The following is a 14,196-nucleotide window of genomic DNA, read 5'->3' as shown; positions in this document are numbered from 1 at the left end:
GATTGAATGCATTTACTTTCCAAAAGGAATGTACATTTCCAGAAGGTATGTAAATCAAATAACTTCTCTGCAGACTCACAGTATAATTTTTAGAGCTTTCTTTACTGTTGGCATCACTTGAACCATTTTTTTCTTTTTTTGCTGATTAGCCTGCTCCTATCCTTAAGTAATGAACGCATTGTAAATAAGAGCACATTTAGAAAGCAAACAATAATTTGTATTTGAGAAAGCTCCAACATTTGTTTTATTAATAACCTTCTGTGAGTGACAAAAAAGCAATTTGTGAGGTAAAAAGTATCCATGGAGACCCACAATAGTAGTTTTTCTCAGCCATCAGAGAGAGAGATTTATTTAGTTTTTACCATAAAATAAGTAAAATATAAAATATCCAAACAGTACTAAGGCTGTACAATAAAGTCACTTTTCTGCCTCAGACCTTATGCCTGGTTTCTCCATCAGAGATAATCACTAGTTTTAGTGTCTTATATTAGCATGGAGTATTTCTGGAATGATGTAAGTATACATATACTTCTTTTTATACAAATTAAAATACATTATGTATGCTTCTGCTTTTCATTTAATGTATCTGAGTTTTATGTGGAAAAGAGTTTTAAAAATAATTTGTAGTTCTTTAGAATCTTCATAATATGATAGCTTATAAAAATCATAGTTGTTTGAATATTTTAACAACAAAATAGAAATGTAATTTCATCCTCATGGAAAATGTATGATAATCATGGCTACATAGATTGCCCTTTAGGTGTATTTTTAAACATTTTAACATCAACATCTAATTTAATGTAGTTATGAAATAGTGGAGAAATCTGCATTTAAAGTAGATTTCATTTGCCTGTCGCCATAATCACTTAGCACTTTTTACCATAAAAATATACGTCTGTCCAATGCATCGTGATTCTTTATCCATTTTTATTTTTCTCTAATTTACAGTCTTTTTCAGAAACAGGAATTAGGTTAGGACTGGTTGTAATGTTTATAACAGAGAATGGAATTTTTAGGCCCTACTCTAGTAGCTGTGCAGTTAAACATTAGGAAGTACTCAGTAACCTAATAATATTCATGTCTGGTGGGTCATTTTTGTATCTTATGTAGCTATAATTAAAAGGAATCATATTTGGCTTTATAGTTGGAGTTCATTATTATTAGGAACATTATTAACCTGCTCTGCATAATTATTTTGTTGTTGTGAGGTGGTATAGGATTTAGAACCAGACCAACCTGGATTCAAATCCTGTCTAGACCTCCAATGTTAGCTCCATGTTAATAGGCTCTCTAAATCTTAATTTCTTTATTAATACAGTGGTAATAATAGGCTCCCTAAATCTTAATTTCTTTATTAACACAGAGGTAATAATACTACCAGTAAGATGCTGCAGTTGACATTCTTGTATGAATAAATCTTGTTTGAGTAAAGACATTGCTATGGACAGAGATATTTATGGGCCAAAAGGCATATGCAGTTTAAATTTTGGTAGTTGCTGTGATATCATTCTAAAAGGACTATCCTAATTTCTTTTTAAAAGAATTTTAAATCCTAATTTATTTTTTTAAATAAATAAACTTATTTATTTTTAGTAATCTCTACACCCAACGTGGGGCTCAAGCTCATGACCCCAAGGTCAAGAGTCACAAGCTCTTCCGACTGAGCCAGCCAGGTGCCCTAGGACTATCTCAATTTCTATGGCACGAACTGTATGACACTGCCATATACCCTCTACAGAACTGAAACTTTTTAGTCTTCAATTTTGCCATTCTTATACCTGTTTTTAAATGTTAGCCATCTTCAAGTCTCTTTGACCTTTGTATCAAATCTGGTAGCATCTTAAACATTGGGAAAATATAGAGTAGCCCAGTTAGTCTTATTGTTTAGATTCTCCTCTTAATAGCTATTCATAGTTTTATGTAGGCTGTGTATTTGTTAGTGTGTGCTATTTATAAAATGGAGATTTCATGAGCTAAGGTCATTATACGTGTATATACATACATATATGTACATAAATTTATATCCATTTTTAGCTGATTATAATTTCAGTTAATCAGAATTTCCATGGCTTCTCATTAGTTTGTGGCATGTACTCTGGTTACTTTAATTCCGCTATAACCAGAAAAGCTTTTTGTTTAAATTTTTTTTTTTAATGTTTATTTATTTTTGAGAGAGACAGAGACAGAATGAGAGTGGGTTAGGGGCAGAGAGAGAGAGAGAGACACAGAATCCAAAGCACGCTTCAGGCTCTGAACTGTCAGCACAGAGCCCAATGCAGGTCTCGAACTCATGAACTGTGAGATCATGACCTGAGCTGAAGTTGGACGCTCAACCAACTGAGCCACCCAGGTGCCCCCAGAAAACCTTTTTGTTTAAATTATATATTAATATGTTTTTATTTCTTTGCAAGTACAAATCTATTCTAATATTTAGCACCTTATAGGTGCCTTGGTTTATCATTCTGAATATTCGTTATCATTGTATAGGCCATAGACATAGAAGATCTAAGCTGTTAGTATGGACTAAATCCATACTATATATAGTATGGAAGGGAGAAGTTGTGGTTCACCTTATTTTCATAATATTTGACTCTTTCTCTTATAAGGAAAATACTAGAAAATTCCATTCAAATTTTATTCTTATTATATAATTGCACGTCCATTTGAAACTTGCTTGTAAACTAATATTTCAGTCAAGAGTATCCATGAGCTTTATGAAAATAAGTTAATGGATGTGATAATGAAATACATAATCCTAAAGTATAGATGTTGGCATGTCCTGCCTCACAAGCCAAGCTTGGACTGAATTTTCATTCTTATTCTTAACCAAGTCCACATTTAACATCTAAGACCTTTTTATGATCACCTTTACTGTAGATACATTGAATGGTTTTCTGTGACTTTAAAGAGCAGAAGGCTTACCTGGTCATTTTGAATCACAGAGGTTTAGGAAGTAATTGGTAGGCATGTGTTGATGGCTTTTATCCAATAGGTTCCTTATTTCTTTTAAAACTTAAGACAGACTCTAACTTACTTAATGTTGTTTTTGACTAGGAGGCTTATTTGGGTTCCATAGCTCTTAAGTTTATCAATTTGTTAAAAAATTCTTGAGTAGTATTACCAAAAATGCTATGACAATTAGAGATATGTGCATTACCTTCGGTAAGGGTCTGGTTCTTTGGGTGGCTCCATAGATGACAGGTATTGTTTTATTATACATACTAATATTGATAAGTAGCACTGTGGAACTTATATTTAGAACCTTGTGAAATATGCATAATACTTACTGGCTCCTCAGAAGGGCTTCATATCAGGACTCTGCTTGTGATCCTGATTAAGTCTTAATACTTTTTTATAGAATCCCAAAACAAAAGAGCAAATTGAAAATCTGTTACGGAATGGGATGAACAAGGAGCTACGAGATCGTCTTTGTTGCCGAATGACTTTTGGGACGGCGGGACTTCGTTCTGCTATGGGGGCAGGATTTTGCTATATTAATGACCTTACAGTAATACAGTCAACACAGGTAGGTATTATAAAGTATTATGTATACTTTTTATCACTCTATTTTTTTGCTTTATAAATTAGGTAGGCTTTCTAAAACAAAAACAAACTTTATGTCTAGGAAGGTACCTTCTTGTAAGTTAAAAAACCTTGGGACAAATGCTAACCTTTGCTCTTGCACAGAATTTATCTTATAAGTCATTTGTGTATCTTCAAGGTCACAAACTAACTTTCTGATTAAGAGTTCTTATGATTACCATTGTCAACTTCTTGACATTTACTTTGCCTTTGAAATCTTGACAGTTACTTTGCATTTGAAATCAGGACACAGATATTGAGATTTCCAGTTAACATAAAGAAACAAATTTAGGAAAAAGAGAATTACTCATTTTGGCATATGGCCATTGATAAAGGTTAACCAGAATATTTGGAAAATTTAGTTGAAAATATTTCCCTTAAACATGGTTTTCTATATCCATTTGAGAGTTCTTTAAGACAGTGTATGATGTGATACAATTTATGTCTCCCCATTTTATACAACTTACCCTAGAAACAAATTACTTCTTTTTCTAGTGAAACATTCTCACTGCTTCAAGGAACTATACTTTTGAAGCCAAAATGCATTTAGAATATACTAAAAATAGTTCTGGACTAGAGAATTGCTCAGTAGGCGTAATTCTAATCAATACTGTCAAACAGTAAATCATCCTTAGCTTTGTTCTGAAGGAATTCTCCAAAGGCAAAGGCTAGTGCAGAGGATGGAGTAGAAGGGATGATAAGATGACTAGACTACATGGGTAGGATACGTGCCACTTCCCCCATCCCAGACCCCTTTCTTCTCCTCGCCCCAAAATTCATCAGTTCACTCTTTTTAATATATTGGTTTCCTCATAAGCTTTCATTTTAAATGAAGATTCCTTGACTTTATAAAAAGGGGTGGAGGAGGTGTTTGAAAATAAATTTCTATGGAAGTGTAAATTTTTACTGGAGTTGAGATTCCATTGTGTGAAAGGGAAAAGCCAAATGGAATCTAATACTTAAGCCCTAACCCTTTTCAGAGTCTAGATAAAGGGGGATAAGACAGATATTTATACCAGAGAATAATAGGATGTTCTGTGAAGTTTTAGGATAGCATCGTTATTATAAATAAATTGGGGAAACTAGTCAACATGGGCTATATTAAGCATGCACATGTGTGCACTTACACACACACACATACACACACACACACACACACACACACACACACACACACACATTCATAGGGAATGTAACCCAGGGACAGGGGGCAAGAGCACCTGGCTCCTGGGGTCCCAAACAAACCAGATTTGACCACTTGCCAATGACAAAATCCAAAGAGAGTGGGGTGGTGGTGAAACAAGACAGGAATTTATATCAGTGATACCAACACTGGGAAGACAGCAGACTAGCATCTCAAAGACTGCCTCCAAAGTGCTGAAAATAATTCCAGGTTTGTATAAGGAAAATGTGGGACAAAGGTAGGGAGGTACTTGCAGGTGGGCAGTGAAGGTCAAGTCGCTCATAGTCTTGTAGTCAATCATGTGGGTCTTGCTGGCTCAGGGTAGTCACAGTTACAGTTTCCATAAGGAGATGCTTTGCCAGCATCTTTGCTGAGTTAAGAGATTAGCTGGGAAAAAGAACTTAATCAATTAGGAAATTAGAGCCTAAGGTCAAAATGGAGGTAATTGAAATCCTCTTTGAGGAGCAGGTTGAAAAGAATAATTACACTTGAAAGAGCCATGAAAAAAGGGTCCAGAGGTCCCTGGGGCTTCATTTGGTGCTGCCACATAGTTACTTAGCAGTGCCTGCCATCCAGTACTTCAATAAATTAGTATAACTTAGTTTTAGTTGAATGAATCGCCTTGGGCAATTCATTAAATGGAGCTTCAGTCTTACTCTGTCACCTCTTTTTTTGAAGAGATATTGAAAGACAAAAATAGAAAAGGTATCTGCATTCTTTCTTTTTGGGGTCATGAGGATTAAATGTGGCAACACTTTTGATAATGGTTTTAAAGGACTATAAAATATGAAGTATTATTTTCAGAGATGAAAGCATTTATTGAAGTTATCAAACCATAAGTTAGTTAAATGGTTTTAGTTTATCGTTGTGATATTTTCAGTATTCAGTGCTTCGCTTCTTTTTTTGTCACCAGTGACTGCATATTTTCCTACTTTATGAGATTTTCTTTCTGTGAGATTTTCAAACTAAGGAATTACGAACGGGATCAGCCATCTTAAGAAATGTTCTGATGAAGGTTTATGTTGCTGATTTAAAATGTTTGTGTCATAAATAGGTCAAATATTTTGGTTGGCTTCAGTCTTATGATTTAGCAAGGCCAAATATGGTCAAAATTCTATTCTCTAGAGCCTTAAGACAAGAAACAATTTCTTTTGGGTCTTCTGACAGTATTTTTTTCTTAGCATACTGACTCTCTTGTCCCCTCGTTTTCCCCTAATGTTTTATGTATCATATTGGATTTAATAGTTACTTAATTGATATTTCTGTGGTATTAAATGAGTCTGAAATTACAGGAAATAAATCTTTGTCATCTCACATTTGAGGCTTGAACAGTATTGTTCCCAAATCAGTAAACATGAGTATGAAGGTGGAAGCCGGTTCCCTATGAGCCGATAAACTGACCACTACACATAAAAATAATAGATTTTAAGTTGTGGAAAATGGAGGTATTATTCAGGAACTAATCTTTTGTGTTTATCTGCTCCAGGGAATGTACAAATACCTTGAGAGATGCTTCTCAGACTTCAAGCAGAGAGGCTTTGTCGTCGGGTATGACACCCGGGGTCAAGTAACTAGCAGCTGCAGCAGCCAGAGGTACGGCGTTAATTGTTTCAGAGATTAAGTTGGATTGCGATAGCCTTAAAAAAAAAATTAACAGTAGGATTTCTGAAACAGGAAACTGTCAAATAGAAATGTGATCACATGCTGATGTTTATTTTAGAGATGAAATAGAAGCATTTTAAAAAGAACGCTTAGGTTTTACAGGCAGGATTAAAATTTTTAAATATTTAGAGTTAGTATTTAGAATGGTATCATAGTTTATGTTATGATTTTAATACTTTGGCAAAAGCACCAGGTAGGAGTGATTAAATAAATTGTATTCTCGGGGCACCTGGGTGGCTCAGTCAGTTGAGCGTCCGACTTCAGCTCAGGTCATGATCTCTCGGTCTGTGAGTTCAAGCCCCGCATCGGGCTCTGTGCGGAGAGCTCAGAGCCTGGAGCCTGCTTCGGATTCTGTGTCTCCTTCTCTCTCTGCACCTCCCCTGCTCACGCTCTGTCTCTCTCTCTCTCTCACAAAAATAAAATAAACATTTAAAAAAAAATTGTATTCTCTCATTATAATCCCATTTAATTAGTTTTAGGTGATTTTCACACATAGTCATGAGACAGTGATACTTTTTTCCAGGGGTTACTTATGCAATTGTGTTTATCAGAGTCTCTTATTTCACTTTCCTGCATTCTTTCTGCCCTTTTCAGGTTTTATTTCTTAGTAAAGGAGCCATCAAAAGATGATTAAGGAAAAAGGAGGAAATTAAAAGATCAGTTCTGTTTCTTATTAACTTCCTTTTTAAAAAACCTTATTTATTTAACATTTTTAAGTTGGAGCATGAAGTTTAACTGCTGATTATAAGAATTGGTTATATTAGGCTACTATATGTTCAGAATAATTCCAATATGAAACATTTATCTTGTAGAAGGTTAGGTTTTAAAATCTATGATAAGCTAAGGACTGAGTGAAATCTCCCTCATTTTTTTTTTTTTAGACTTGCTAAACTCACTGCTGCAGTCTTATTGGCCAAAGATGTTCCTGTGTACCTTTTTTCAAGATATGTTCCTACGCCTTTTGTAGTAAGTGTTTTATATTATTGATTGTACAGTTTGTTGCCGCAAATTTAAAAAATGTCTTAAATCAACCAGGATTCAAATATTTGTCATGCTTACAGTTCTATATTAAGTGACATGAAAGACCAAAGGAAGGGAAACAAAGTTTACACTGAGTTTATTTTCATTCAACAAGCATGTGTTGAACCACCAAAGAATTTGATCTATAACGAGATAACAAGTTTTAGCCTATTTCTGTCTTAATGTCTTCTCCTGTTACTCAAAGTTATTCCTAGGTCAAATGTGTAAGTAGGTGGAAAGCAAAATGGAATTATGGTATGACTGTTTTTTCAGCCATATGCGGTCCAGGAGCTCAAAGCAGTTGCAGGTGTGATGATTACTGCTTCTCACAACCGCAAAGAAGACAACGGGTACAAGGTAAACCTTGGACTCTTGATCTTTGCTTATTGTATAGTTCTTATTTTATTTAAATAATATGTGCTGAGTTATATTTTCATCACTGAGGAGCAGGGTTAGATGTTGGGGACAGGAATATAAAAACATGAAGGCCAGCCCTTGAAGGATGTGTTTCCCTAATGGCCCTATTACTTCTCAACGTGTACTACTACAAAAATCTCTTCAGTGGTCTTTTTACTTCTAGTATTCTACTGCCTTTGATTTCCCCATCCTATCTCAAACCCACCCTGTCTACATTTTAGAAACAAAGTCATACTGAGAACTGAGAACTTAAAGAATGAATGGGAGTTTGCAGGAGGAAAGCCAGAGGAACAGTACCTCTATCTCACTCTCCTTTTCCTACAACCTTCTACTGGGACTCCCCATTGGCTGTAGGATCCATTTGATGTGTCAGCCTCCATGGCAGAAAGCAGGGCAGAGAGGGGTGAAGAGCAGCAAAGAGAGGGTACAGCACAGTATTGAGCCAGTGTTCGGGGCTCCTGGGTGATGAATGCATGATCTTATATTTGTTTTTCTTCTTGTATGGGAGGTCTTCAGGTACACTGAACTCTGTTTTATTAGGGAAAAGAAGATTTAGTACTAATCTATGGTTTTGGCCCTGGCCAGCTAAATGGGTAGTGTTACTATGCACAGAGGCAGAGAAGAAGCATGATTAATTCAGTTTGGGACATATTAAGTTTGAGGTCTTTGTGGGCCAACCAGGTAGCAACATCCGGTAGGTGACTGGATGTATATAGATCTTCTCTGGGGAGAAATCTAAGGTTAAAGTTACAGATTTGGGGGTTATCATACATATTAGAACATATAAGAATATTTGGAAGTCTTTTAGTTGGGTGAGTGGCCCAGAGACAGTATATAGTAAAAAATAGGTACAAAAGGGATCCCCAGGGAACATCAACTTTAAGGAAGGCAGAAAGAAGAAGAGCTGAGATAGAGGATAGACCAGGGGAGATTAGTGCCATAAAAACCAAAGGGATAAGAAGAGAGTTGCAAGGAAGGAGAAGTCAACTGTCAAAGAGAGCTGAGAACCCAGATCTCTCCTCTGAGCATCAGATCAGATTTCTAAATCCAGCTGTCTACCTGATATCCATTGGGATGTCTGATAGACATTTCAGAATTAGTGTCTCTCAAATAGAGGTCTTAATTCCCCCACAACCTGTCACATGCACACCCAAATTTGTTCCTCCCTGAATCTTCCCCACCTCTGTAAATTGACATTATCAGCCACCCAAACAAAGACCAAAAATAATTTTTGTTTATTTATTTATTTATTTATTTATTTATTTATTTACTGAGAGAGAGAGAGAGTGCATGCCATGTGCTCATGAGCAGGAGAAGGGCTGAGAGAGGAGGGAATCCCAACCAGGCTCCACACTTAGCATGGAGCTGATCCTACCCCCCACCCAGGTGGCCAACCAGCGCCCCCCAAAATTATTCTTGATTATTCCTTTTCCTTCACTCCTAACATTTAACCCACTAAAAGACTCTACAGATTCTACATTTAAAATGTATGTTGAGGGATGCCTGGGTGGCTCAGTTGGTTGAGCGTCCGACTCTTGGTTTTGGCTCTGGTTGTGATCTCACAGTCAGGAAGGGGTCTGCTCCGAGCTGAGCATGGAGCCTGCTTGGGATTCTCTCTCTCCCTATCTCTCTACCCATCCGCCACTCTCTCTAAATAAGTAAAAAATAAATAAACACACTTTAAAAAATAATAATAAAATACAATAAAATAAAATGTATGTTGAATATATTTGCTCTGCTCACTTCTACCTCCACCGTCGTCAAGCACTTTTATCTTATGTCAGAGCCATGGCATCCTATCTGGTCTCGTTCTGGTCCCGTTGTTCTCCCTGAAATCCATTTTCCACCAAGCAAGCAGATGATTTTTTTTTAATATGAAAAGGTCATGTTACTTTCCTTCTTAAAATTCTCCAGTGGCTTCTCACTCTTCAAATAAAATCCACACTCCTTACCTTGGGGTTTCCAGGACTCTGTCTCCTGCCTACCTCTTCAACCTCATTTCATTCATTCCTCTCCTGTGTTCACTACATTCCACTCACACTACTGTTTCTTTCTGTTCCTTTGGTCCTCCAGTATACCAAAGCCTTTCCCACCTCTGAGCCTTTGTAATTATTTTTTCCTCTGCTTGGATTGCTCTTCCTTAATCTTGCAGATTTGCTTATTTTCATCCTTCAGATTCCTGCCCAGATGTTATTTCCTTGAAGAGACCTTCCCAAGCCATCTTATCTGAAGTGACTTCCCTCAGTGACTGTCTCATCATCTTGTTTATTTCCTTTGCAGAACTTATCACTGTCTCTGATTATCTGCTTTCTTTAGGATGAATTGCTTCTTTATTGACTTGTTTGACCTTCCCCAATCCCCTTCCCCAATATAAGCTCAGGGGTGGAAGGACTTCACCTGTTATAGTAGTCATTCCTGGTGAACGTATTTGTCACATAGTAGAGCCTCAAAGATTTTTTTCCTTAAAATATAAGCACGATATAAAAAGGATAAAAGTTAAACAGTGTAAAAAGTTAAACAGCCAAAAGTACCTCTCCCATTTCTTTCCCCCAGTACCTCTATTCAGAAGCAAATATTGTTTCTGGTTTTGTTTCCTCCCAGAGATTGTCTATGCATGTATAATTATATATGTATTTGTCACTCCCACGTTTTTTTCCATAAATGGGAGAGTGTCACTCCCACATTTTTTTCCATAAATGGGAGAGTACTATATAGTGTTCTACACCTTGCTGTTTTTCACACAACAGCATGAAACAGTCTTAGAGATCATTCTTTCAGTTGATCAATTGATAGGTAGATAGGTCTGCCTCATTCCTCTTTAAAAATCTATATAAACGAGTCCTGGTTTATTTGACCAGTCCTCTGTTGAGGAACATTTCATTTGTTTCTGATCTTCTGCTACTCATAAACAGTGCTACAAAGAATGTTCTACATATGTCTTTGTTCATATGTTTTTTGTTTTTTGGTTTTTTTTTTTATTTTTTTTAGCGTTTATTTATTTTTGAGACAGAGACAAAGCATGAACGGGGGAGGGTCAGAGAGAGGGAGACACAGAATCCGAAACAGGCTCCAGGCTCTGAGCTGTCAGCACAGAGCCCGACGCGGGGCTCGAACTCACGGGCTGCGAGATCATGACCTGGGCCGAAGTCGGCCGCTTAACCGACTAAGCCACCCAGGCACCCCTGTTCATATGTTTAAGTAGATTTGCATAGTCAGTATAGAATAGTTGGGTTTTTTTAATACGAAATTTATTGTCAAATTGGTTTCCATACAACACCCAGTGCTCATCCCAACAGGTGCCCTCCTCAATGCCAATCACCCACTTTCCCTCCCTCCCCACCCCCCATCAACCCTCAGTTTGTTCTCAGTTTTTAAGAGTCTCTTATGGTTTGCCTCCCTCCCTCTCTAACTTTTTTTTTCCTTCCCCTCCCCCATGGTCTTCTGTTAAGTTTCTCAGGAAGAGTGAAAACATATGGTATCTGTCTTGCTCTGTATGACTTATTTCACTTAGCATAACACTCTCCAGTTCCGTCCACGTTGCTACAAAAGGCCATATTTCATTCTTTCTCATTGCCAAGTAGTATTCCATTGTGTATATAAACCACAACTTCTTTATCCGTTCATCAGTTGATGAACATTTAGACTCTTTCCATAATTTGGCTATTGTTGAAAGTGCTGCTATAAACATTGGGGTACAAGTGCCCCTGTGCATCAGCACTCCTGTATCCCTTGGGTAAATTCCTAGCAGTGCTATTGCTGGGTCATAGGGTAGATCTATTTAGGATAGGGGTTAAGACTATGGGTTGGGTTTAAAACCTGCCTCTGCCACTCAGAAGCTTTGTGACCCCAGGCAAGTTCTTTTCTCTGTGCTTTAGTTTCCCCATCTGCAAACTAGGGGGAATAATAGAACCAATGTCATAGGGTAAGAGTGATGATTAAAGGAGATACTGCATGCAAAATGCCTAGTATAGTGTCTGGCTCCAATAAATGCTCAATAAATGTTAGCTGTTGCATCTATTCTTTTTTTTTTTTTTTTTTTTTTTTTTTTTTTTTTTTTTTTTTTTTTTAATGTTTATGTATTAGAGAGAGAGAGCACGAACGGGGGCGAACAGAGACAGAGGGAGACAGAGAACCCCAAGCAGGCTCCACACTGTTAGTGCAGAGCCCAATGCAGAGATCGAACCCATGAACCATGAGATCATGCCCTCAGCTGAAATTGGGCCCTCAACCAACTGAGCCACCCCAGTGCCCCAATTGCTTTTATTCTTATCATCTTATAGCTGCATTGTCCAATATTGTAGCCACTAGCCACCTATGGCTTTTGAACATTTAAAATACAACTAGTATGAACTAAGATACACTGAAAGTGTAAAATACACACCGGATTTCAAAGGCATAGTAGGAAAAAAGAATGTAAGATGTTTAATTAATTTTATATTGATTACATGTTGAAATGATAATATTTTGGATATATTGGGTTATATAAAGCATATTACAGTTAATTTTACCTCTTCCTTTTTCTCTTTTTTAATGTGGTTACTAGAAAATTTAAAATTACATAAGTGGGCTTGCATTTGTGGCTGACTTTATATTTCTATGACACTGTTGATCTATAGGATAAATTCTGGAAGTGAAATTTTTTTTTTAATGTTTATTTATTTATTATTATTATTATTTTTTAATATATGAAATTTACTGTCAAATTGGTTTCCATACAACACCCAGTGCTCATCCCAAAAGGTGCCCTCCTCAATACCCATCCCCCACCCTACCCTCCCTCCCACCCCCCATCAACCCTCAGTTTGTTCTCAGTTTTTAACAGTCTCTTATGCTTTGGCTCTCTCCCACTCTAACCTCTTTTTTTTTTTTTTTTTTCCTTCCCCTCCCCCATGGGTTTCTGTTAAGTTTCTCAGGGTCCACATAAGAGTGAAACCATATGGTATCTGTCTTTCTCTGTATGGCTTATTTCACTTAGCATCACACTCTCCAGTTCCATCCACGTTGCTACAAAAGGCCATATTTCATTTTTTCTCATTGCCACGTAGTATTCCATTGTGTATATAAACCACAATTTCTTTATCCATTCATCAGTTCATGGACATTTAGGCTCTTTCCATAATTTGGCTATTGTTGAGAGTGCTGCTATAAACATTGGGGTACAAGTGCCCCTATGCATCAGTACTCCTGTATCCCTTGGATAAATTCCTAGCAGTGCTATTGCTGGGTCATAGGGTAGGTCTATTTTTAATTTTCTGAGGAACCTCCACACTGCTTTCCAGAGCGGCTGCACCAATTTGCATTCCCACCAACAGTGCAAGAGGGTTCCCGTTTCTCCACATCCTCTCCAGCATCTATAGTCTCCTGATTTGTTCATTTTGGCCATGGAAGTGAAATTTTTGAGTCAAAGGGATATGAAAGAAAATTTGTCATTCTCTACTCAAGGTGGTTATACCAATTGATACTCTCACTAACAATGTATACCTTTCATATTATCAAACTTTTTGGTCTTTACCAATCAGGTGAAAATGTTAGGTTTAATCTGCACCTGTTCTGTGAGTGAGGTTGCTCATCTTTTCACTTATTTACATGATATTTGTGTTCCATTTCCTGAGAAGTCTGTTAAAGGTTTTGTCCATTTTTCTCTTGGGTAATTGCTCTTCTTCTTAGTGATTTTTGGGAACTCTTTATATGTGAAAAATAGCTCTTGGTCATCTGTTTTGCAGGTATTTTCCCCCATATCATCATTTGCCTTTTGACTTTATTTATATTTTCCATGCGTGGTATTATATTTTTTCCACTTGGGAAAAAATTATTTTGACATTTTTATTGGTATCATATTTCATTTGTAGATTAATTTAGGCAGCTTCAATGTTTTTACAATTTTTATTGAGTCTCTTTATTCATGAACAGGATGTATCTTTCTGTTCTTTCAAGACTTCTATTATATACTCTAGTAACATTTTAAATATTTTTTTAAATTTGTTTATTTATTTTGAGAGAGACAGGGCAAGTGGGAGAAGGGCTGAAAGGGAGGAAGGGAGAGAGTCCCAAGCAGATTCCATGCTGTCAGCACAGAGCCCGGTGTGAGGCTTGAACCCACAAAACTGTGAGATCATGACCTGAGCTGAAACCAAGAGTCAGACACTTAACTGACTCAGGCACCCCTTAAATATTTTTGATAGATTTTTCATATTTCTTTTGAAGTTTGTTCCTGGGTATACTTTGTTGCATGGATTCTTCTGTTATTGAATCAAATACAGATACTTTCTGCTATAGATTCAGAAAACCCACAAAAATGGTTTAAGCTGATAGGAGTTTATTTTTCACACATA

The 14,196-nt window shown here is 36.7% G+C and overlaps 1 protein-coding gene across 2 annotated transcripts in view; it reads left to right on the top strand.

The window, feature by feature from the left end:
- The window catches only part of PGM2L1 (phosphoglucomutase 2 like 1), a 49,685-nt gene that overhangs the window by 17,102 nt on the left and 18,387 nt on the right, over positions 1-14,196 (top strand). For both annotated transcript variants that reach the window (XM_049652241.1, XM_049652247.1), the window contains exons 2-5: positions 3,359-3,526; positions 6,252-6,358; positions 7,309-7,393; positions 7,721-7,804. In XM_049652241.1, the coding sequence (XP_049508198.1) occupies positions 3,359-3,526; positions 6,252-6,358; positions 7,309-7,393; positions 7,721-7,804 (444 nt within the window). The remainder of the gene's footprint in view (positions 1-3,358; positions 3,527-6,251; positions 6,359-7,308; positions 7,394-7,720; positions 7,805-14,196) is intronic.

This window comes from Panthera uncia, chromosome D1, assembly GCF_023721935.1.
Source record: "Panthera uncia isolate 11264 chromosome D1, Puncia_PCG_1.0, whole genome shotgun sequence".
In the NCBI taxonomy this organism is placed as follows: domain Eukaryota; kingdom Metazoa; phylum Chordata; class Mammalia; order Carnivora; family Felidae; genus Panthera; species Panthera uncia.
The sequence above is the reverse complement of the archived record's forward strand: the minus strand, read 5'-3'. Positions and strand labels throughout refer to the sequence as shown.